A 25259-nucleotide genomic window follows, 5' to 3' on the forward strand; every position below is an offset into this window, starting at 1 on the left:
TGGGTGACAGGGGGGCGCAGTGGGTGACAGGGGGGGGCAGTGGGTGACAGGGGGGCGCAGTGGGTGACAGGGGGGCGCAGTGGGTGACAGGGGGGCGCAGTGGGTGACAGGGGGGCGCAGTGGGTGACAGGGGGGCGCAGTGGGTGACAGGGGGGCGCAGTGGGTGACAGGGGGGCGCAGTGGGTGACGGTCCCTACCTTCTCCGTGTTTACCACACTCTCTTAAACATTGTATTCTTATACCATCTAAAGGGTTACTATTGAACGTATCACCTTTACTACACCTAAAGGACATTGGTAGAATTAGATCATATACTCTATCATTGAATGTATTAGCACGCTGACATGTGGTAATAGACAGCACTGAACATTATCTCCCTGACATTCATGGAACATATACAGACCAGCGCCCATAAAAGAGTCCAATAAGTCCCAAATATAGTCCAACAAATGAAGGGGGAGAGGATCCAGATGGTCCAATCACTAGAAGATCTCCAATCCAGCGGTCCGTAGCATAGGCACAAAGACAAAAAAGAAAATCATAGTGTAATTTGTAATAGTTAAAACCCCTTGATGACCCGCTGCAGCAGGCTCCTTTGTTTTAATAAATAGTTATTTTATTTTCAGCTTTTGTGTTAAGTGTTATGTCCTTTGTGATGTGTTTTGTGTCGTTTGTCTAATTTTAACTATTACAAGTTACACTATGATTTTCTTTTTGTCTCTGTCCCTATGCTACGGACCCCTGGATTGGAGATCTTCTATTGATTGGACCATCTGGATCCTCTCCCCCTTCATTTGTTGGACTATATTTGGGACTTATTGGACTCTTTTATGGGCGCTGGTCTGTATATGTTCTTTGTGCTTTTCTGGTGTTGTTCTACTAGTGTTCCTAGCTGCCCTGTATACATTGTATTTTGTTATACTTTCAATTTAGTTTAATTTTTATTCTTTGTCATATCCCCATTTTCAAGGCATTGTAGCGCCAAAGCACTTTCTTCTGTGTTTTCCCTGACATTCATGTAACATCTTAATCAGATCATACGTTAGCTATTAGTAGTACACTTAGCACTTTAATAGATACTTATCAACATTATATGCATGGTGTACGCCACTACCATACGCATAGCGGAATGATATATCTTTTATAAGATATATACTGTTTTATTGTCAGACTATAGCTATTTGTATTTACTGCCATAATTTATTTTGTGCACACTTAGTGCATTTTGGGTGGTGGTATTCTGGTTCCCACTACACCATATATGTTTTAGTAAAAGTATCATTCAATATCGGTTGCCTTATGAAGGTGTGAATAGACCGTATGAGCTTCACGGTACTTTAAGTGACTGTGCCATATGGATAGAAGCCCTCAAGATATTAGTGAGGGGCTCTATATGAAATACAAATTGCTATTTTCCCGCTAATGCGTCACCCACATTAACAGGAGTTTTTTGAAAGGTAGTGGTGCTAAGGGACAGGTCCTGGAATACTAACACCTGATCCCTGTATTCATACTATTTTTAATAAGTAAATAAAAGGCTTTTATTTCACTACTCACATTGCATACTACATCACAGTGAGTGCACTCAGTAGGGTACTTTCTCTTCTTTTCACTATATACTTGTTTGCCCTACATTGCACCTCGGTGTATTTTTACATTTTTTTTCTTCTGTCAGGTAGATGCGGACTTCTTTTCCATTCCCCTCGCCCCATTTATAGGTCCGAGGAATCCAGCAGGGAGCTGGTTAATTGCTGCTAGTCAAGTAACCAGTCTCCACCTGGTTAATCAGACAGCTTGAAAAAGCCTCCATCTGGGAACTGAGAGACTCCTTAGCACAGTAACAACTGGGCTGACAGAGGAGAGAGTTTAGAGCACACGGGAGGGCTGTGTGCTGACAAGAGACGTCCTGGGAGCAGCAGGACTGCAACGCCTGTATCTGGAGAAACCGGAGACACCGGACCAGCACAGTCAGATAAGACTTTCATATATATTGCTCCTCGATGAATTGTTATATGTTTTTGGGACTGGGAACTGGCTTATCCAGACAATCTAATAGTTAGGGACTGGTCAGTCTTTGATCTCATCTACAGGCCGCTCCATCACATGGGCATTTTGAATTTTAGAGCGGGCCCGCTTATGCCCTAGCTGCCCTGGCTACGTTCCTGTTGATACATTTCGATACAAAGTGTAATTCTTTACAAAGTGCAGTTCTGTGCTTGCGGTGAAGTCAGACTTGGGGTTAGGTTACCTTCCCAGCACCATCTGGAGATGCGTTTTTCTGCAGTAGCAGCTTGGCCACTTCAATCTTTCCATATTTTGCGGCCACGTGTAGAGGAGTAAATCCTTTCTGTGGAGGGAATGTAGGAAGGCTTCAATGGTCGCACATGGAATCTGAATATCCCGCTACATAGCAACATGCTAGGAAACCAGCTTCAGGAATAATGCAAAGCAAAAGGAAACCACACACATCTCGTCCCTTCTTATCACATATAAAGACGTTGGCTCGGCATTATATTTTATACTTCTGAGACTTGGGGGTGTAGGAACCAATTCTGTTATCTCATTTTAACGTCTCCATATCTGTAAGGCATAGCCACAAAGTTGCTTAGCGCTACGAAGTCCTGGCATTGTCCTTAAAAACAATGGATAGATACATTTTAACGGACTTTAGGCTTACTCATATGGGAATAAGCAGTTTACCCAACTACGGAGATCCTCTGAGATCCCAGTTACTGTTAGCACACGATAATAACGCTGCGAGATTTAGCACTTTCCAAAAGCCGCCCTTACTCACATCCAGACCCTGATTATCAGCGAGTTATTTCGTGGAGTAGCCTAAAAGCAATGTAATGAGTACAGGCAGTGGCAGATTTGCCGTCAGGCCCGGGCCTAGGGCGGCAGAATTTGGGGACGGCAGATTTTTCCTGCATACTGATGTCACAGACACTGTCCTCAGGCTCCGCCTCCCCCGAGCCTGGATTGGAGATGTCGGAATGGGCGGGGCCTACTAGCAACTGCACAGCGCGGGAACAATGTTACACGTCTCTGAGTCACGCTGTGCAGCTGCTGCCTGTGTGAGGAGGGAGCGGGGAGGAGAGAGCAAGCTGCCTGTGTGTCCTGTGTGAGGAGGGAGCGGGGAGAAGAGAGCAAGCTGCCTGTGTGACCTGTGTGAGGAGCGAGAGGGGAGAAGAGAGCAAGCTGCCTGTGTGTCCTGTGTGAGGAGCGAGAGGGGAGAAGAGAGCAAGCTGCCTGTGTGACCTGTGTGAGGAGGGAGAGGGGAGAAGAGAGCAGGCTGCCTGTGTGACCTGTGTGAGGAGGGAGAGGGGAGAAGAGAGCAGGCTGCCTGTGTGACCTGTGTGAGGAGGGAGAGGGGAGAAGAGAGCAAGCTGCCTGTGTGACCTGTGTGAGGAGGGAGTGGGGAGGAGAGAGCAAGCTGCCTGTGTGACCTGTGTGAGGAGGGAGCGGGGAGGAGAGAGCAAGCTGCCTGTGTGACCTGTGTGAGGAGGGAGCAGGGAGAAGAGAGCACGCTGCCTGTGTGACCTGTGTGAGGAGGGAGCAGGGAGAAGAGAGCAGGCTGTCTGTGTGACCTGTGTGAGGAGGGGGCAGGGAGAAGAGGGCAGGCTGCCTGTGTGACCTGTGTGAGGAGGGAGCAGGGAGAAGAGAGCACGCTGCCTGTGTGACCTGTGTGAGGAGGGAGCAGGGAGAAGAGAGCAGGCTGTCTGTGTGACCTGTGTGAGGAGGGAGCAGGGAGAAGAGAGCACGCTGTCTGTGTGAGGAGGGAGCAGGGAGAAGAGAGCAAGCTGCCTGTGTGACCTGTGTGAGGAGGGAGCGGGGAGAAGAGAGCAGGCTGCCTGTGTGACCTGTGTGAGGAGGGAGCGGGGAGAAGAGAGCAGGCTGCCTGTGTGACCTGTGTGAGGAGGGGACAGGGAGAAGAGAGCAAGCTGCCTGTGTAACCTGTGTGAGGAGGGAGCGGGGAGAAGAGAGCAGGCTGCCTGTGTTACCTGTGTGAGGAGGGGACAGGGAGAAGAGAGCAAGCTGCCTGTGTGACCTGTGTGAGGAGGGAGCAGGGAGAAGAGAGCAAGCTGCCTGTGTGAGGAGGGGACAGGGAGAAGAGAGCAAGCTGCCTGTGTGACCTGTGTGAGGAGGGGACAGGGAGAAGAGAGCAGGCTGCCTGTGTGACCTGTGTGAGGAGGGAGCGGGGCGAAGAGAGCAGGCTGCCTGTGTGACCTGTGTGAGGAGGGAGCGGGGAGAAGAGAGCAAGCTGCCTTTGTGACCTGTGTGAGGAGGGGGCAGGGAGAAGAGAGCAAACTGCCTGTGTGAGGAGGGGACAGGGAGAAGAGAGCAAGCTGCCTGTGTGACCTGTGTGAGGAGGGGACAGGGAGAAGAGAGCAGGCTGCCTGTGTGACCTGTGTGAGGAGGGGCAGGGAGAAGAGAGCAAGCTGCCTGTGTGACCTGTGTGAGGAGGGGGCATGGAGAAGAGAGCAAGCTGCCTGTGTGACCTGTGTGAGGAGGGGACAGGGAGAAGAGAGCAGGCTGCCTGTGTTACCTGTGGGAGGGGGGACAGGGAGAAGAGAGCAAGCTGCCTGTGTGACCTGTGTGAGGGGGGGGGGGGCAGGGAGAAGAAAGCAAGTTTCCAGTGTGAGGAGGGGGCAGGGAGAAGAGAGCAGGCTGCCTGTGTGAGGAGGGGGCAGGGAGAAGAGAGCAAACTGCCTGTGTGAGGAGGGGACAGGGAGAAGAGAGCAAGCTGCCTGTGTGTCCTGCGTGAGGAGGGGACAGGGAGAAGAGAGCGAGCTGCCTGTGTGACCTGTGTGAGGAGGGGACAGGGAGAAGAGAGCACGCTGCCTGTGTGACCTGTGTGAGGAGGGGGCAGGGAGAAGAGAGCAGGCTGCCTGTGTTACCTGTGGGAGGGGGGACAGGGAGAAGAGAGCAAGCTGCCTGTGTGACCTGTGTGAGGGGGTGGGGGGGGAGGGAGAAGAGAGCAAGCTGCCTGTGTGACCTGTGTGAGGAGGGGACAGGGAGAAGAGAGCAGGCTGCCTGTGTTACCTGTGGGAGGGGGGACAGGGAGAAGAGAGCAAGCTGCCTGTGTGACCTGTGTGAGGGGGGGGGGGCAGGGAGAAGAAAGCAAGTTGCCAGTGTGAGGAGGGGGCAGGGAGAAGAGAGCAGGCTGCCTGTGTGACCTGTGTGAGGAGGGGGCCGGGAGAAGAGAGCAAGCTGCCTGTGTGACCTGTGTGAGGAGGGAGCAGGGAGAAGAGAGCAGGCTGCCTGTGTGAGGAGGGGACAGGGAGAAGAGAGCAAGCTGCCTGTGTGAGGAGGGGGCAGGGAGAAGAGAGCAAGCTGCCTGTGTGACCTGTGTGAGGGGGGGGGCAGGGAGAAGAGAGCAAGCTGCCTGTGTGACCTGTGTGAGGGAGCGGGGGGGCAGGGAGAAGAGAGCAAGCTGCCTGTGTGACCTGTGTGAGGAGGGGGCATGGAGAAGAGAGCAAGCTGCATGTGTGACCTGTGTGAGGAGGGGGCATGGAGAAGAGAGCAAGCTGCCTGTGTGACCTGTGTGAGGAGGGGACAGGGAGAAGAGAGCAAACTGCCTGTGTGACCTGTGTGAGGAGGGGGCAGGGAGGAGAGAGCAAGCTGCCTGTGTGACCTGTGTGAGGAGGGAGCAGGGAGAAGAGAGCACGCTGCCTGTGTGACCTGTGTGAGGAGGGAGCAGGGAGAAGAGAGCAGGCTGTCTGTGTGACCTGTGTGAGGAGGGGGCAGGGAGAAGAGGGCAGGCTGCCTGTGTGACCTGTGTGAGGAGGGAGCAGGGAGAAGAGAGCACGCTGCCTGTGTGACCTGTGTGAGGAGGGAGCAGGGAGAAGAGAGCAGGCTGTCTGTGTGACCTGTGTGAGGAGGGAGCAGGGAGAAGAGAGCACGCTGTCTGTGTGAGGAGGGAGCAGGGAGAAGAGAGCAAGCTGCCTGTGTGACCTGTGTGAGGAGGGAGCGGGGAGAAGAGAGCAGGCTGCCTGTGTGACCTGTGTGAGGAGGGAGCGGGGAGAAGAGAGCAGGCTGCCTGTGTGACCTGTGTGAGGAGGGGACAGGGAGAAGAGAGCAAGCTGCCTGTGTAACCTGTGTGAGGAGGGAGCGGGGAGAAGAGAGCAGGCTGCCTGTGTGACCTGTGTGAGGAGGGGACAGGGAGAAGAGAGCAAGCTGCCTGTGTGAGGAGGGGGCAGGGAGAAGAGAGCAGGCTGCCTGTGTGAGGGGGGGGGGGGAGGGAGAAGAGAGCAAGCTGCCTGTGTGACCTGTGGGAGGGGGGACAGGGAGAAGAGAGCAAGCTGCCTGTGTTACCTGTGTGAGGGGGGGGGGAGGGAGAAGAGAGCAAGCTGAATGTGTGACCTGTGTGAGGAGGGGACAGGGAGAAGAGAGCAAGCTGCCTGTGTGACCTGTGTGAGGAGGGAGCAGGGAGAAGAGAGCAAGCTGCCTGTGTGAGGAGGGGACAGGGAGAAGAGAGCAAGCTGCCTGTGTGACCTGTGTGAGGAGGGGACAGGGAGAAGAGAGCAGGCTGCCTGTGTGACCTGTGTGAGGAGGGAGCGGGGCGAAGAGAGCAGGCTGCCTGTGTGACCTGTGTGAGGAGGGAGCGGGGAGAAGAGAGCAAGCTGCCTTTGTGACCTGTGTGAGGAGGGGGCAGGGAGAAGAGAGCAAACTGCCTGTGTGAGGAGGGGACAGGGAGAAGAGAGCAAGCTGCCTGTGTGACCTGTGTGAGGAGGGGACAGGGAGAAGAGAGCAGGCTGCCTGTGTGACCTGTGTGAGGAGGGGCAGGGAGAAGAGAGCAAGCTGCCTGTGTGACCTGTGTGAGGAGGGGGCATGGAGAAGAGAGCAAGCTGCCTGTGTGACCTGTGTGAGGAGGGGACAGGGAGAAGAGAGCAGGCTGCCTGTGTTACCTGTGGGAGGGGGGACAGGGAGAAGAGAGCACGCTGCCTGTGTGACCTGTGTGAGGGGGGGGGGGCAGGGAGAAGAAAGCAAGTTTCCAGTGTGAGGAGGGGGCAGGGAGAAGAGAGCAGGCTGCCTGTGTGAGGAGGGGGCAGGGAGAAGAGAGCAAACTGCCTGTGTGAGGAGGGGACAGGGAGAAGAGAGCAAGCTGCCTGTGTGTCCTGCGTGAGGAGGGGACAGGGAGAAGAGAGCGAGCTGCCTGTGTGACCTGTGTGAGGAGGGGACAGGGAGAAGAGAGCACGCTGCCTGTGTGACCTGTGTGAGGAGGGGGCAGGGAGAAGAGAGCAGGCTGCCTGTGTTACCTGTGGGAGGGGGGACAGGGAGAAGAGAGCAAGCTGCCTGTGTGACCTGTGTGAGGGGGTGGGGGGGGGAGGGAGAAGAGAGCAAGCTGCCTGTGTGACCTGTGTGAGGAGGGGACAGGGAGAAGAGAGCAGGCTGCCTGTGTTACCTGTGGGAGGGGGGACAGGGAGAAGAGAGCAAGCTGCCTGTGTGACCTGTGTGAGGGGGGGGGCAGGGAGAAGAAAGCAAGTTGCCAGTGTGAGGAGGGGGCAGGGAGAAGAGAGCAGGCTGCCTGTGTGACCTGTGTGAGGAGGGGGCCGGGAGAAGAGAGCAAGCTGCCTGTGTGACCTGTGTGAGGAGGGAGCAGGGAGAAGAGAGCAGGCTGCCTGTGTGAGGAGGGTACAGGGAGAAGAGAGCAAGCTGCCTGTGTGAGGAGGGGGCAGGGAGAAGAGAGCAAGCTGCCTGTGTGACCTGTGTGAGGGGGGGCAGGGAGAAGAGAGCAAGCTGCCTGTGTGACCTGTGTGAGGGAGCGGGGGGGCAGGGAGAAGAGAGCAAGCTGCCTGTGTGACCTGTGTGAGGGAGCGGGGGGGCAGGGAGAAGAGAGCAAGCTGCCTGTGTGACCTGTGTGAGGAGGGGGCATGGAGAAGAGAGCAAGCTGCATGTGTGACCTGTGTGAGGAGGGGGCATGGAGAAGAGAGCAAGCTGCCTGTGTGACCTGTGTGAGGAGGGGACAGGGAGAAGAGAGCAAACTGCCTGTGTGACCTGTGTGAGGAGGGGGCAGGGAGGAGAGAGCAAGCTGCCTGTGTGACCTGTGTGAGGAGGGGGCAGGGAGGAGAGAGCAGGCTGCCTGTGTGAGGAGGGGGCAGGGAGGAGAGAGCAGGCTGCCTGTGTGAGGAGGGGGCAGGGAGAAGAGGGCACGCTGCCTGTGTGAGGAGGGGGCCGGGAGAAGAGATCAAGCTACCTGTGTGAGGGGGGGGGGGGGCAGGGAGAAGAGAGCAAGCTGCCTATGTGTGGAGGGGGCAGGGAGAAGAGCGTAAGCTGCCTGTGTGAGGAGGGGGCATGGAGAAGAGCGCAAGCTGCCTGTGTGACCTGTGTGAGGAGGGGGCATGGAGAAGAGAGCAAGCTGCCTGTGTGAGGAGGGGGCAGGGAGAAGAGAGCAAGCTGCCTGTGTAACCTGTGTGAGGAGGGGGCAGGGAGAAGAGAGCAGGCTACCAGTGTGACCTGTGGGAGGGGGGACAGGGAGAAGAGAGCAGGCTGCCTGTGTGACCTGTGTGAGGGGGGGGGGGGGGGACAGGGAGAAGAGAGCAGGCTGCCTGTGTGACCTGTGTGAGGAGGGAGCAGGGAGAAGAGAGCAGGCTAACTGTGTGACCTGTGTGAGGAGGGGGCAGGGAGAAGAGAGCAGGCTAACTGTGTGACCTGTGGGAGGGGGGACAGGGAGAAGAGAGCAAGCTGCCTGTGTGAGGAGGGGGCAGGGAGAAGAGGGCAGGCTGCCTGTGTGTCCTGTGTGACCTGTGTGAGGGGGGGGGGGGGGCAGGGAGAAGAGAGCAGGCTGCCTGTGTGTCCTGTGTGACCTGTGTGAGGAGGGGGCCGGGAGAAGAGAGCAGGCTGCCTGTGTGAGGAGGGGGCAGGGAGAAGAGGGCAGGCTGCCTGTGTGAGGAGGGGGCAGGGAGAAGAGGGCAGGCTGCCTGTGTGACCTGTGTGAGGAGGGAGCAGGGAGAAGAGAGCACGCTGCCTGTGTGACCTGTGTTAGGAGGGAGCAGGGAGACGAGAACAAGCTGCCTGTGTGACCTGTGTGAGGAGGGAGCAGGGAGGAGAGAGGCATATTGTGTGTGCTACGCGAGGCGGGATGATTACATTTGGTGTATGAGGAGAGGGCGGCATTATGTTTATTGAGGAGAGGGCGAGACGAAAAATTTAGGGCGGCAAAAAGGTATGGGCCTAAGGGCGGCAGAATTGTAAATCTGCCATTGAGTATAGGATTTAACCCTTTCAGTTACAAAAACATCATAAACTATATTATGGTTTATAATGATTAAAGTGATGTTGTGTAAACTAATATGGTATATAATGTACTGGCGACTATGACATATGGGTGTACAATACAGTATATCCATACAGTACTTACCTCAACACTATAAATTCAGATTTCATTTTCAGTCACGTACAATGACAATACATGAAGCGTGTTCTTCCTTCATTTATTTTAAGTGTAAATTAATAACAAATTGTATATTCATTTATATTGTTGAGGTATGTATGGATATACTTTATTGAACACCCATACTTTATACAGCCATTATTATATTATATACCATATAATAAAATGACACATTATGAACCATATCAATGTCGATCTTGCACATTGTGAGGAGCCGTTAAATGGAGCAATAGGAGTTATTAATGGAGGAAATACTCGATGTACATACAGTATTACAATAAGGAGTATCACTTTTGTCTGAGCTACACACGCTTCCTCCCTGAACTGGCACAAAGACCTGCACAAAAGTTACAAAACAAACATCTCACATTTGAGGCGGCTACCAACTGCTGCTGAAATAGTACATTAGTGACGTGCTACTTTTTCAATATGGCGCTGTGAGAATGGCAGGTGAGCTGGCATTTTTGAGGGCATATTTACCAAGCAGTGTTCTGCTATAAGACCTTCCAACACCAGAAGACACCTTACAGTTTATGCACTTGAATACAGTGTTTTCCAGCCCTGGAAGGGGTATCGTGCACGAGCATTACATGGCAAATGTAAGCATGGGTCCTTGTGCCATTATTGCAACCGCATTCAGTTTTGTGTCATTCTCTTAGCCCATTGCTTTCTCCAAGAGCTGCAGTAGCAATTAGAACAGTAGACAGCTTCCTTTTTTCATCCCCGGCAGCGGGCGGGGGGCGAGGGGCGGGGGCACGGATTAAGATCATATGATCACTTTATTAGCAATTGTTTGACCATGGAGAAAAAATGACTCTGACACTTTCTGTGACTCGAAAAAAGAGGAGTCGCTTAATACAAACACAAAAAAATAAAGCTTATGGTCGCAGCAGAAATGTAAATATACAAATTGTAGATAACGGAGAGATTTGCAACAGCTATTTTGAAAAGTGAAGCAACCAGTTTAGCACATGACTTCTTGTAGGATATCCCCAATTTATAATCCTGTTCGTCCAGTACATCATTTAGCTTTGAGTGATAATAATAAAGCATTACTTGGATTGTAGCCAATACCTTTTTCCATTCAGATTTACAGAATATATTTTAAGATAAGCTTTTGAAAATGAGTCTTTGGGTCTAGCAGTTTGTACTACAGATGAGTTTTCCAGTCTCGAAACCTGAGAGGATCTGGGTACACGATTTCTCCCCCTCAGCCTCGCATCTGACCTCTATTTCACTGCTTCAAAAGACGTATTTTGTGACCCTTACCTGTTAATTAAATATCTTTAAATCTCCTTCATGCTATCCCATCCCATCCATGCTTTCACCTCATCATTCTTGCTTTTAATTATCCACTTAGCAACAATAAAGTGAAATCACTCCACTATCTAACATGTTCGACTGTTAACATGTTTTGTTAAAACTTTCTAGAAATGTTTAGTAGTTTCACAAATGTAGACTAAAAAGCTTAATTGCAAAGAGTAAAACAACACGCATCACACAATATACAACGTGTGGTACCAGCAGCTTCTATATCATTTTAATTGCTGCAGCTTTATTCTTCAAAGTTACATTGACTAAGTCTGGATTTAAAGGCAGTCTGTAAAAAAATGATCTCAAAAACATATTTTTGCATTTAAGATAATAGTGTCTGAAAGTAGAGGCGGAAGTTTCCGAAATGCAATAAATGATTCTTTGTAATGTATAAAGTAGGGATATTCTGTACCCCCAGATCCATTATTATGAAATGCTGCACATTTCGGTTTTGGAGAAATCAGGGATACTCTGACCACTGATTTCTTCAAAATAGAAAGCTACAGCAATTCATCCTAAAGTGTGATCAGAACGAAAGAGGAGAAGTAAAGGCAGATTGGTACAAATTGTGGGACTGCTGCTTTTAGCACTGTGGTGCTTTTTAGAATTACTTGTGTAACCCAGCACTACTGTACTTCACTTCGGAAAGAAGGTCTACCTCTTAAAAGCATGTTCTAATATATATTATTTTAGCCCCCAAAAAATAAGGTCTAATTTAACATTTTTTTTGTGGCAAATGTCACTTGACTAACACTGTTACCATCATGTAATTTACCTTTGTTACTATTGCTAAGGAAGCTCCATGGTCCAAGAGAACGGAAGCCACGTCCTCATGTCCCTCTTTGGCAGAGAGGTGCAGTGGAGTATAACCAGAGGCCGTAGCTGCATCAGGAGATGCCCCCTGTTTGAGTAGCTGTTGGACTATATCAGCTTTCCCTAGACGAGCTGATATGTGAATTGGTGTTTGGTCATCCTGGACAGAAGGAAAGTATTAACAGTGCATGGAAAAGGCTTTTCTGATCGCTACAAATATATATTCTAAAAATAAATGTGTAAATACCATTAAACATATATGTAATTCACTTTATGAAACAAAAACAGATTTATTGGACTTTGTAATAATATACTTAATATTCCCTAGATTTGAAAAAAAAAACATTTGTGGCTAAAAACAATACTAAAATATACCAAATAAATGGACGTAAAGTCATTAGCAGATAGTATTCTTTCATAGATTGGCATTTGTACAGTTTTCTTTACTTGGTACCAACATATATATCATATTTCACAATTGAAGTTGTTATGGGCCTCATTCCCACATTATGACATGTCCAGAATGTTTTGCCATTAAGCAGAGATCTTTTACAAAACATGACATTGTTGAGCTGCCTACAGTATGTACAGTATGTCACTGAGCATGGATATCTTACTTTTATTGTATACTGCACTAGTGTAAAGTCTCTACTATTCAGATTGTTCCTTAGTGCTGAATGTCAGAATATGAACTTACCTTAGCTTTGGCTTCTACCTGAGCTCCATTCTGCAAAAGATATCGGACAATTTCGGACTGACCAGCTCTGGCAGCCATATGCAGTGCGGTTTCTCCTCTCTAGCACATAAGTGAAAAGAGCAGAAAAACGTGAACTATTGGAAAACATGACAAGTTACAGGGACAAAAGTGTGTGTGTGTGTGTCTGTGTATATATATATATATACATATATATATGTGTGTGTATATATATATATATATATATATGTGTGTATATATATATATATATATATATATATATATATATATATATATAAAAATATATATATATATATATATATATATATATATATATGTGTGTGTATATGTATATATATATATGTGTGTGTATATATATATATATATATGTATATATATATATATGTGTGTATGTATGTGTGTGTGTATATGTATGTATATATACATACACACACACACACACACACACACACACACACACACACACACACACACACACACACACACACACTAAAGAATATCACCTGTGAGCACATTCACATGTCTTAGACAGGTCTGCACCCCTGCCTTTCAACCATTATCACCTAGCATCCAGTGCTCCCACTGCAGCAAGGGATTCTGGGAAATTACATGCAAATGAACACACACACACACACACACACACACATATATTATATATATAGAAATATAGATAGATATATATACAGTATAGATATATACATACACACAACAGACACACACGAAAAAGAAAGTACACCCTCTTTGAATTCTATGGTTTTACATATCAGGACATAATAACAATCATCTGTTCCTTAGCAGGTCTTAAAATTAGGTAAATACAGCCTCAGATGAACAACAACACATGACATATTACACCGTGTCATGATTTATTTAACAAAAATAAAGCCAAAATGGAGACGCTATGTGTGAAAAACTAAGTACACCCTTACTGCTCCATAGGAATTAAGATGCTAAGTAGCCGACAGGTGCTGCTAATCAAATGCCCTTGATTAATTGATCATCAGCAAGTGTGACCACCTCTATAAAAGCCGAAGTTTTAGCAGTTTGCTGGTCTGGAGCATTCAGCTGTGTGTTAACACAATGCCAAGGAGGAAAGACATCAGCAATGATCTTAGAGTAGCATTGCTGCCCATCAATCTGGGAAGTTATAAGCCCATTTCCAAACAATTTAAAGTCCATCATTCTACAGTAAGAAAGATTATTCAAAAGTGGAAAACATTCAAGACAATTGCCAATCTTCCCAGGAGTGGACGTCCCAACAAATTCACCCCAAGGTCAGACTGTGCAATGCTCAGAGAAATTGCAAAATACCCAAGAGTTACATCTCAGACGCTACAGGCCTCAGTTAGCATGTTAAATGTTAAAGTTCATGACAGTAGAATTAGAAAAAGACTGAACAAGTATGGTTTGTTTGGAAGGGTTGCCAGGAGAAAGCCTCTTCTCTCTAAAAAGAACATGGCAGCACGGCTTAGGTTTGCAAAGTTGCATCTGAACAAACCACAAGACTTATGGAACAATGTCCCTTGGACAGACGAGACCAAAGTGGAGATGTTTGGCCATAATGCACAGAGCCACGTTTGGCGAAAACCAAACACACCATATCAGCACAAGCATCTCATACCAACTGTCAAGCACGGTGGTGGAGGGGTGATGATTTGGGCTTGTTTTGCAGCCACAGGACCTGGGAACCTTGCAGTAATTGAGTCAACCATGAACGCCTCTGTATACTAAAGTATTCTAGAGTCAAATGTGAGGCCATCTGTCCGACCGCTAAAGCTTGGCCGAAATTGGGTCATGCAACCGGACACTGATCCCAAGCACACCAGCAAATCTACGACAGAATGGCTGAAAAAGAAAAGAATCAAGGTGTTGCAATGGCCCAATCAAAGTCCAGACCTCAACCCGATTGAAATGTTGTGGCTGGACCTTAAGAGAGCTGTGCATAAAAAATGCTCACAAACCTCAATGAACTAAAGCAACGTTGTAAAGAAGAGTGGGCCAAAATTCCTCCACAACGATGTGAGAGACTGATAAAGTCATACAGAAAACGATTACTTCAAGTTATTGCTGCTAAAGGTGGTTCTACAAGCTATTGAATCATAAGGTGTACTTAGTTTTTCACACATGGTTTCTCAATTTTGGCTTTATTTTTGTTAAATAAATCATGCATCCCGGCATCAATCCGATGCAGAAAAAATGCATTTTTTCCCCTAAGTCTTCTCTCGCCTTATCGCCGCTTACCCGGCGATTTTTCTTTTGACGGCTTAAAAATTTGGCGATTCATTCCTTTATCGCCCACTTATCGAGGCTTACTGGATAGCAGTAGGCATTTTGACCGATAAGTGTTCGATAAGTGGCTTATGAACGCTTATAGAACAGGCCCCTTAGTATTTTCTCACATTTTATGCTACAGAATGCTAGTGACTGTGTATTTGTGAACCAGTGTGAACATAGATTTTATGCACTGACAATCTCTTCTAATCTGCTGACAGCAAAAAGAAGTTGCGTTGAAAGCCCTCAAGGGAATCTGTGTTTAATATATGTTTAAGCAATCTCACTGTTCAGCGCTGTTCTGTAAAGTCAGTGGCATTTAGATACAGTAAGCATTTTCCGTTTACTTTGAACTTTGTACCTTCAACTATGAAGCTGCCAAGATTTCTATATAGATTAATTTTACAGCAAGATTTTAAGATCTGAAATACTTTTAATGTAAACTACACTATACACTGCTTGCTAATAATTATTTTAAATTCTTTTAAACCCTCACTCATGAGAAAGTCATGCCAAAAGCCTGAATTTCATTGGGTGAAGAACTTAGTTTTTACATGCAGTATATATAGTTCCATAGTAGATGAGGTTGAAAAAAAGACATGCGTCCATCAAGTTCAACCTAAAGTATGCTACATTTCGACAAGAGATACTTTATCTTATATCTATACTTATTGATCCAGAGGAAGGCAAACAAAAAACCCCAGTGACATACCATCCAATGATATCTCATAAGGGGAAAAATAAATTCCTTCCTGACTCCAAGAATTGGCAATCGGATCAATCCCTGGATCAACATCCTTCCCATGTTTACTTATTTGGTATATCCCTGTATACCTTTCCTTTCTAAAAAGATGTCCAACCTTTTTTTGAACAAATCTATTGTATCTGCCATCACAGTCTCCATGGGTAATGAATCCCACATTGTAACTGCCCTTACTGTAAAGAACCCTTTCCTTTGTTGCTGGTGAAATCTCCTTTCCTCCAACCTTAAGGGATGACCCAGTGTCCTTTGTACTGTCCTTGGGATAAATAGTTATTTTGAAAGATCCCTGTACTGCCCCGAATATATTTGCATATAGTTATCATATCCCCTCTTAGACACCTCTTTTCTAAGGTAAATAAATCTTATTTAGCTAGCCTCTCCTCATAAGTTAGAATGTCCATCCCCTTTATTAATTTGGTTGCTCTTCTCTCCACTCTCTCTAGTTCCATAATGTATTTTCTTAGGATTGGTGCCCAAAATTGTACTCCATATTCAAGGTGTGGTCTTACTAATGCTTTGTAAAGTGGCATCATTATGTTTACTTCCCTTCCATCCATTGCCCATTTAATGCAAGATAAGATCTTGTTTGCCTTTCCAGCTACTGCATGACTTTGGGCGCTATTGCTAAGCCTGCTGTCTACCAGCACTCCTAAATCCTTCTCCATCAAGGTTTCCCCTAATTTACTTGTTTATTCTTGCTTCCCAAATGCATAATCTTACATTTATCTGTATTAAAACTCCTCTTCCATATACCTGCCCAAGTTTCCAGTCTCTCCAAGTCCTTCTGGAGAGAAATTACATCCTGCTCAGATTCTTCTAATTTACACAATTTAGTGTCATCAGCAAAGATGGGGATTTTGCTCTCGATGCCACCCCATGGTCATTAATAAACAAGTTGAAAAGCAGGGTTCCCAGTACTAATCCCTGAGGTACCCCACCCACGACTATAGCCCAACCTAAAAAAGTCCAATTTGTTTTATTTTGTACACTAACCTCGTGTGGAACCATATCAAAAGCCTTTGCAAAATCTAAGTAGACCACATCAACTGCATAACCCTTGTCTAAACTCCTACTTCCCTCCTCAAAGAAACAAATAAGGTTAGTTTGGCATGATCTATCCTTCATAAATCCATGCTGACTATTACCAATAATTTTGTTTTCCATTAGGTATTCCTGAATATTATCCCGTATTAAACCTTCAAGTAGTTTCCCCACTATTGAAGTCAGGCTTACAGGTCTGTAATTCCCCGGTTGTGATCTACAGTAGTCTCCCTTTTTAAATATAGGCACCACATCTGCTCTACGCCAATCTTGTGGTACTGAGACTGGTGATATGGAGTCCTTAAATATTAAATGTAATGGTTTGGCTATTACTGATCTTAACTCCTTAAGAACTCTTGCATGTATGCCATCGGGGCCAGGTGCCTTATTTACTTTCAATTTATAAAGCCGCCTATGAACTTCTTCCTCAGTTAACCAATTGTTATTTAATATACAGATTGGCCACATACACCAGGAATCCTAACCACCCACCCTGGGGCAACTACGCCGTTCACCCAGTCCCTCTACCACCAACATACCGGATACTGGTGTTTAACCCCTTCATTACCTTAGTGGTTATTTTATTATATTTTAGTCCATAGGATTAGATGGGTGGGTCTCCGGAGCTGAACTGCATTACTTTCAGGTCTGTGGACCCCCTGCGCCCCGAGGTACAGTACCCAGTGTGGGGTGCCAGTTTATCCTGCAAGTTTAAATGTCCTGTCACAGGACAATGGATATTTAAACTTGCAAAAGATACCGGCACCCGATATGGAGGTCTGTACCTCAGGAAGAAGGAGGTCCCTGGACCTGAAAGTAATGCGATTCATCTCCTCAGAACCCCCTGCTTCAATTTGATGTACTAAAAATAAAAACAGTGCAATCCCCTGTAAGTGCTGCAGAGAGAGGGAACACGTCCAGACTGGTGCAGCCCGGTAGGATTAAAGCAGTGGAGTCCCATTCAGAAGCAGGGTCCCCCGCTGTGTTAATCCTTATGGGAAATTAGTCTACTGAGTTTTTGGCCGTATGGAAGCCGCGATCAGGCTCCGTTCAGCTGCAGTGTCCTTGCGGTCAAATTTAAAGTAAATGATACTCCATCTGTACCATGTGAGTGCCAGATCACAGAGAACTTCTACAGTTAGACTATGACTCCTCAATTTACGGCCTGACGGCCAAATTCATGACAAAGGAATTTGTAGTGGCATTTGGACTATATGCTTCTGCTAATTTCATAGCAGATGCTCAAGTAGCGAAGTTTAACTTTTCACACAAACTCACTGTTGTGCTAAATTAATGTATAGATATATTACAGATTAAATGATGGCTAAATGCGGAATCGGCCATTTAGTCGCGGCTGTTTTGACATGATCAAGTAGTGCTTGCATTTGGCCACAAAGGGAGCCTTTGCCGCTATACCAATGGACATTCATCCTCCAACCGTTTCACCAATAAGGTAAGATAATTTAAGGGGTTTTAGCGGTTAGTGTAGGGAGTTAAGGATTGGGGTTTCAGGGTAAGGGGTTAGACTTTTGTAGGGGCTAGGTCAAGGGGGCTTCGGTTAAAAGGGTTTTTGGATAAAAGGGTTTAGGTTAAGGGGGCTTCGGGTAAGGGATTAAGATAAAGGATTAGGGTAGCGTTAGTATTCGGGGTTAAGATTAGGGTTTATTTAGGGTAAGGTTAGGGGGCTTACCTTAGCAGAGAAACTGCCGGTGAAGAGATGTCGTAGCAGTGAGTAGTGGCTAAACGCCGGCAGCGACTTGGTTGCGGCAAAACGGCCACGACCAAATGTCATATACCGTGCTAAATGTATGTATTGTATAGTGAAGTATTTTTACATTTATCTTAAATTACACTAGTCTTCTGACCCTTCTAATCTATTTTTTTCCCCGATCCAGCCCCTTTAGAAAACTAGTTAAAGGCCTCTGATCTAAAATAAAGTCATACAGACTGCCTCTTTTAGTAAAGTCAAATGTTATTCAAGGATAGTGTTAACTACAAGTTGGTACAACATAAAAATGCTGCTTTAACCCTTAGGGTGCATTATGACATAGCTACGATGTCTTGAGGGCCGGCACGCCAGGGGCCACAGGCTGTAGTATCTACATCATGCCCTTGTGTTTCTTTGCTAGGAGAGATTGCGTTCATCATGGTCTGAATGGAAGAGGAACACACGATGGAATTTATAACCTGCCAGACGGGACGACGGCCGTCAAGCACTCAAGTTAAGTAGATGCGAGTTCCTGTGGAGAACATTCTAATGAAGATCATTCTCTGAAACGTTAGGGAATTGTTTGGTCACCTTCACCCTGGGGTGCTAGAGAAGTATTAGATTATATACTGTATTTATGGATTTAAATATTTTTACTTCATGTATTACGGGTCATATTTACTAATCAGCCATCTTCCACAAAGCACCTTCGGACAATGGAAGACACCATACAGCCTATTCTAGTCAATGGGCACCAGGATGTCTTTTAGTGCCAGAAGGTGTCTTTTGGCAGAAGACTGCTTTGTAAATCTGGGCCTATGCCCCTAGTTTCTTGTTTTTAATAGCAAGGCATTAATAACTGGATAATACAATATTCCTTGGGGATTATAATTTAATTATAATATTCAAAACAAGTAAACATCTTGCTCACCACATTGGTCGTATTGGGTGATGCTCCATGATGTGTTAACTGTGAAACAATATTGACATGTCCCATAAAGGCAGCAACGTGGATTGGCGTCAGGCCAGACTGGTGGAGGAAAAATATCATTTAATATCAGAATTTGTAACCCTGAATTTGATATATTGAGATATATAGATATAGATATACATACATACATACATACATACATACATACACATGTTTTATACAGTACATTGAAACCTTTAACTAGAAAGTTTTTCCTTTTGCCAAACTTAGGCCCATATCCACAAAGCTCCGTTATGAACGTAACTTACGTTAATGCCCAATAAGTGCTAATGAGTATCTTCAAAGCTCAATAACTTTTTTCAGCCGTAATGAGCGTTTGCGTTACTATAATGGACGTTCGTGTTAATTTACTAATGCATTAGTTAGGCCATAGCTAAATTTGGCATTACTCACATCCAGACCCTGAAATAGGTATTTTACAGGGTCTGGATGAGTGTAAGACACGGTCAGGTATGATTTAACTATCATATTGGTATTTACAGCGTTATTTTCCTCTCCGGTCTTCTCTTATTTTACTTTGATTAAACACATGTTACTCCCATCAATACCCTGAATAGGTTACATCCTATGTAACCTATTCAGGGTATTGGTGGGACTAACTCCGTCTTTGGGTAAGACCGGCTCAACACCATGTTATTTGAAGCTAACGCAAGGCAGTGCTTATTTAACATGGCGTTAAGTCTATGCTGAAGAGAAGGAACGGCCATTGTTTTTGCACATTTTTACCTTTATGGATTGGTGTTAAGTTCTGAGGTTAACGTACATTAATGATTTTAATAACATGACGTTATGATCGCTGACTTAATGGATCTGGACCGTTGACTGTTATACAATATTAAATACCTCCGCTGGAAACGTGCTATTTTAAAAGTAAAAAAACCTCAGAATATATAAATTTAAGGAGAAAAATGATTGTTGTAATAATGTATTTCATCATTATTGTAGCATTAGTGTGCATTCCTTCCCGGAACATATTGTACTTTTGGATCATTTGAAAATCTTTTTTTTTTTATAAAATATATACCATAGTTTATATTCCCCTCGGAAATATTATCCCGCTTCCCGTGACATTGTAATACTTTCTTACTTCTGTGACTGCTTGAATTGATGCTCCATGTTTCAAGAGAAGCTCCATGACTTTTATACGATTCTTTTTGCAAGCGATGTGAAGAGGCGTGAAACCGTTCTGTTAATGAAAAAAGGTGTTCATGTTATAGAAGAATTGCTGACTGTTCATTACACATTTATACATTTGCATTGTATATTTTACATTTCCATAAGATCATAATGATCAGATGTTACAGATCTGCTTACAATGTAGATTTGGAATGGCAGAGTAAAAGCTAACAGGTAGTATATTCCTAGAGGTGGGAAAAGCTGGCATTTTCATATTAAATCAGATATCCACTAAAGGTATAATTATATTCTGTCACTTGTTTAACCATACACGATGCCACATCTATGATACGATGAACTACAGGCATACCCCGGTTTAAGGACACTCACTTTAAGGACACTCGCGAGTAAGTACATATCGCCCAATAGGCAAACAGCAGCTCACGCATGCGCCTGTCAGCACTTCCTGAACGGCAATACCGGCTCCCTACCTGTGTGCAAGCGGGGAGACTATAGAGCCTGTTACACATGCGTTATTTACATCAGTTATGCACGTATATGATGATTGCCGTACAGTACATCATCGATAAGTGGGGGAAAGGTAGTGCTTCACTTTAAGTACATTTTCGCTTTACATACATGCTCCGGTCCCATTGCGTACGTTAATGCGTTTATGCCTGTATGCAGTACTCTCTTCATGGCCTGGTAAAGGTATAACAATGTACAGTTGATCTACGCTTCTCTAATATTACCAGTAATTTGCAATATAACATGTAAGATATGAATACCCCTCTCACTGCCAGAAGGGTTTTTGTTTTGCAATGCGTTGCATGCTCCTCCGGCACCAAAGTGTTCGATAGATTTGCAAAGTCTAAAAACGTAACCGCGAAAAGCATAATGGAATTAAATGCTGCTTTTGTTAAGGGCTTATACCGAACAGCCAAAGCACAGGGTAACTACTATCAGGTATGAGTTTGTATTTATACACGGACACAAAACATGTTAAGGGGAGTACAAAATGTGACAAAAGCCCTCCCCCGTATTGTGTAAAGTAAATAGAAATACTGTACCACTTGCGTATTGCACAGCTTTTTCAGCACAGCCGGAGTTAAGTGCATAACCAGTAAACCTACTCACAGACAGCTGTTTCCACTTTTTGGGTCTCAGTGTCCTGATTTGGCTGGGACAGTCCCGATTTTTAGGCTTTTGTCCCCGACTTTTTGGGCCACTGTCGCATGCGCGAACGCTGCTTGCCGGATACGTATGAGAATGCCAAGCGTCCATTGCACATGCGCGGTTGTCCCTCGCAATTCACACATGTGCGGTTGTCCCTCGCCAGTCACACTTACGGTCGTCGTTCGCGCGTGCACAAAATTTGACCCAGCTTTTACCGGGACATATACTGTATGGTCACTATATGTTTACCAGCTATGCAATGTGAATCTGGGAGTCTGTGTAACCTCTAACCCATACAGTTCCTAAAAAGCTGTGTAATACAACAGGCATAAAGCTTATAGGGGTCCATGTTAAATGAACAAGAAGCAAAAAGTGACACACGGGGAGTGCTCATTTGCATGTCATTACCCAGAATCCTTTGTTGCAGTGGAAGCATTGTATATTAAGCAATAATGTGGAAAGGCAGGGTGGTAGGCCAGTCTGAGACATGCAAATGTACAGTACCCACAAGCGGTATTATTTTATTTACAAACAGAGACTAGCATTTTATTTAAATGAAAGGGTCTTTTGTAGCAGTCTCCAGCAAGAACATGTATGTTTTTATATAACTGCTCATCCAAAATGAAGCAATGACTGAAGGATTTCACAATAACAGGGTGAGCAGTATAAACAGAGACCGTAAAGGCAACCACATGGGAGATGTACACACGTTTGGGCTGCAGCAGGGGGCGCTGCACCTTGCATAGTAGATCAGTGATAGTAATGAGGTCAACAACAGTCCTCCTAATTACAGTATGTTCAGCTAAAGGAAAGAAGCTTGAGACGAATGGGAGCACAAACACAACATTTGCTTCTTACAACGTTCATTTTTAGACCTGCACTATAGCTTTAACCAGTGTACAGAATGTGCTTTCATATAAAATTCCTAACCCTAGAATCCCCGGCCCAGCTGTAATACCAGCACAATCACTCCTCCTTCTGAGCTGCTGAATCTGTTCAACTTTCAAGGGCGAAGCTTTCTGAAGCTCAGCTGAAAAGATACAGCTGTAAGGAGACATGCTACTGAGCTGTGCTGATATATTGGCAGCATGATATATAAACCCTGGCACTGTTACAGGAGTGTCACGGAGCACAGTACTGGGGTTCTTTCTTCTATAGTGTTCAGTGGTTAGCAATGTATACTCCCAACTCTTCCCTAAACAATAACAGTTATTGGACATTTTCAATGATAATTCTGGCCCATGGGTGTCCGCAGGAGGGGGCAAGGGGGTCGCTTGCCCTCCCCCCTGGATATTATCCGGTAATAGAATCACTGAGAGTCAGAGCAGGACTGCAGGGGAGGTGCGCCATCTAGCAGCCTGACCCGGAACTTCCTGTCTGCTGCTATAGAGCGCTCCTCACCACATGCAGCTCTCTCCTGCTCTGATTCAAGAGATTCTACTACCGGCTAATTCTTTCAGCCGTGGGAGCCCTCCTCGTGCCTGTGTCCACCCAGGTAGGCATGGAGGGGGGGGGGGCTGTGAGAGATGTGAGGGGGACTGTGAGAGATGTGAGGGGGGCTGGAAGAGATGTGAGAGGGCTGGAAGAGATGTGAGGGGGGCTGGGAGAGATGAGAGGGGGCTGGGTGAGATGTGAGGGGGGCTGGGTGAGATGTGAGTGGGGCTGGGTGAGATGTGAGGGGGGCTGGGTGAGATGTGAGGGGGGCTGGGAGCGATGTGAGGGGGGCTGGGTGAGATGTGAGTGGGGCTGGGTGAGATGTGAGGGGGGCTGGGAGCGATGTGAGGGGGGGCTGGGGGAGATGTGAGGGGGGGTTGGGGGAGATGTGAGGGGGGGTTGGGGGAGATGTGAGGGGGGGTTGGGGGAGATGTGAGGGGGGGTTGGGGGAGATGTGAGGGGGGGCTTGGGGAGATGTGAGAGGGGGCTAGGGGGGAGACGTGAGGGGGGCTCTGGGGGAGATGTGAGGGGGGCTCTGGGTGAGATGTGAAGTGGGCTCTGGGGGAGATGTGAAGTGGGCTCTGGGGGAGATGTGAAGTGTGCTCTGGGGGAGATGTGAAGTGGGCTCTGGTGGAGACGTGAAGTGGGCTCTGGGGGAGATGTGAAGTGGGCTCTGGACTCTTCCTCCCCCCTCCATGTGCAGTCCTGTTCAACTGAATAAAACATAAACACAAAACATCTCCCCCGTCTCTCTCTCTTCCCACCCCCCTCCTGGCTCTCTCCCCCCCTCCTGGCTCTCTTCCCACCCCCCGTCTCTCTCTCCCCCCCCTCCCTGGCTCTCTCTCCCCCCCATCTCTCTTCTCCCTCCCCCCTGGTGAGAGAGAACCTGTTGCTAAAATTTTTGAATCCCACCACTGCGTACAGTACGTTAACGGCGCTATGAACGCCAAAAACAGACTCAGGGAGGACCAGGACGGAGGTGCGTTGGTCCCCCTGCGCCGCGGCAGGCAGCTAGTGGTAGGCTAGCCTACGCTGCTACGCAGGAGGAAGCACAGCGTCATTGGTAGCACTCGGGAGTGAGGCGGCTCTCATTGGTAGCACTCGGGAGTGAGGCGGCTCTCATTGGTAGCACTCGGGAGTGAGGCGGCTCTCATTGGTAGCACTCGGGAGAGAGGCGGCTCTCATTGGTAGCACTCGGGAGTGAGGCGGCTCTCATTGGTAGCACTCGGGAGTGAGGCGGCTCTCATTGGTAGCACTCGGGAGTGAGGCGGCTCTCATTGGTAGCACTCGGGAGTGAGGCGGCTCTCATTGGTAGCACTCGGGAGTGAGGCGGCTCTCATTGGTAGCACTACCTACCAATGAGAGCCGCCTCACTCCCAAGTCGGGACCAATCTGTGCCGCGGCCGGGACCACCATTGCGCTTCGTCGGCGCCGCTGCCAACAAGTCCACTCATCATTGGTAGCCGAGCGCTACCAATGAGAGAGCCGCAGCCGTCCCTTTATGACCCAGTCCCTGAGTCGGACCAATCATGGTCCGACTCTGACCGCCACACTCATCACGCGGCCTCCCGCCCATCATGCTTCCACCTCCTCTGACTCGTCGTCAATTTGCGCAGGCTCACAGTTCAGAGAGTCTGCTGAAGAGTGAAGACGCAGGCAGCAGCACTCTCTCTGCGCAATAGGCCCCGGCACTCTTAGTTCTGAAATCTGAATCCAATAATCCACAGACCACAGTAGTTTTGCTGCCTCAGGGGGCAGGAGGTGGCATTTGGAATTGGCAACAATTTGAAAATTAGGGTACAAAGACAACACGACGTTTCGCTGGGTGCCAGGGCCACCACATGCATCATGGTGGCTATTTATTAAGCTGAGCTGAATAGAGTGTGAGAAAGATTCTGAGAGAATGGAGAAATATTATGGAAAAAGCAAGACGGGCAGTGTGAGAGCGAGAGAGCAGCGAGAGAGCAGCGAGAGAGAGTAAAAGTAAAATAGATACAGCAAAAGAGAGACAAAGGAGCATGATGCTGCTATGGATGGAAAAAGAAAGATGGGGAGAGAGGGGGAGCACATGATAAAAAACCCTGCGCTGTGTCTTGTGTGTTGTTGAAAAAACAAGAAGAAACAGACAGTGAAAAACGAGGGAAAGCAAGCAAGCACTCAGAAAAACGGGGGAAAGCAAGCAAGCACTCAGAAAAACGGGGGAAAGCAAGCAAGCACTCAGAAAAACGGGGGAGCGGAAGATGTGGGATTATATCTGGTGAATGATGTGGATACATCCAATGCTAAGGCAAGTGCTGGGGGGTTATAACTGGTGCTGTGTGGCAAGTGTTTTGGGTGCAATCTGCTGCTGTGGGTGCAATCTAGTGTTGTGGCAAGTGAAATCTGGCACTACAGTATATATATATTGTGTGTGTGTGTGTGTGTACAGTCATACTAATAAGTGCCCCCACATAGCTCGTAGGTCGCAGCACGCCCCATTCCGCAGCCGGAACGGGATGGACCCAATGATGAAGCATGCCACCA

General features: G+C 47.1%; 1 protein-coding gene across 1 annotated transcript in view; it reads right to left on the reverse strand.

Annotated features, from left to right (window-relative positions):
• Nucleotides 1–25259, reverse strand: part of ANK3 (ankyrin 3) — a 461946-nt gene that overhangs the window by 253450 nt on the left and 183237 nt on the right. The window contains 5 exon segments of the mRNA XM_075612960.1: nucleotides 2249–2347; nucleotides 11484–11681; nucleotides 12219–12317; nucleotides 18951–19049; nucleotides 20098–20196. Coding sequence (XP_075469075.1) covers nucleotides 2249–2347; nucleotides 11484–11681; nucleotides 12219–12317; nucleotides 18951–19049; nucleotides 20098–20196 — 594 coding nt within the window.

Source organism: Ascaphus truei, chromosome 8 (genome assembly GCF_040206685.1).
Source record: "Ascaphus truei isolate aAscTru1 chromosome 8, aAscTru1.hap1, whole genome shotgun sequence".
Lineage (NCBI taxonomy): Eukaryota > Metazoa > Chordata > Amphibia > Anura > Ascaphidae > Ascaphus > Ascaphus truei.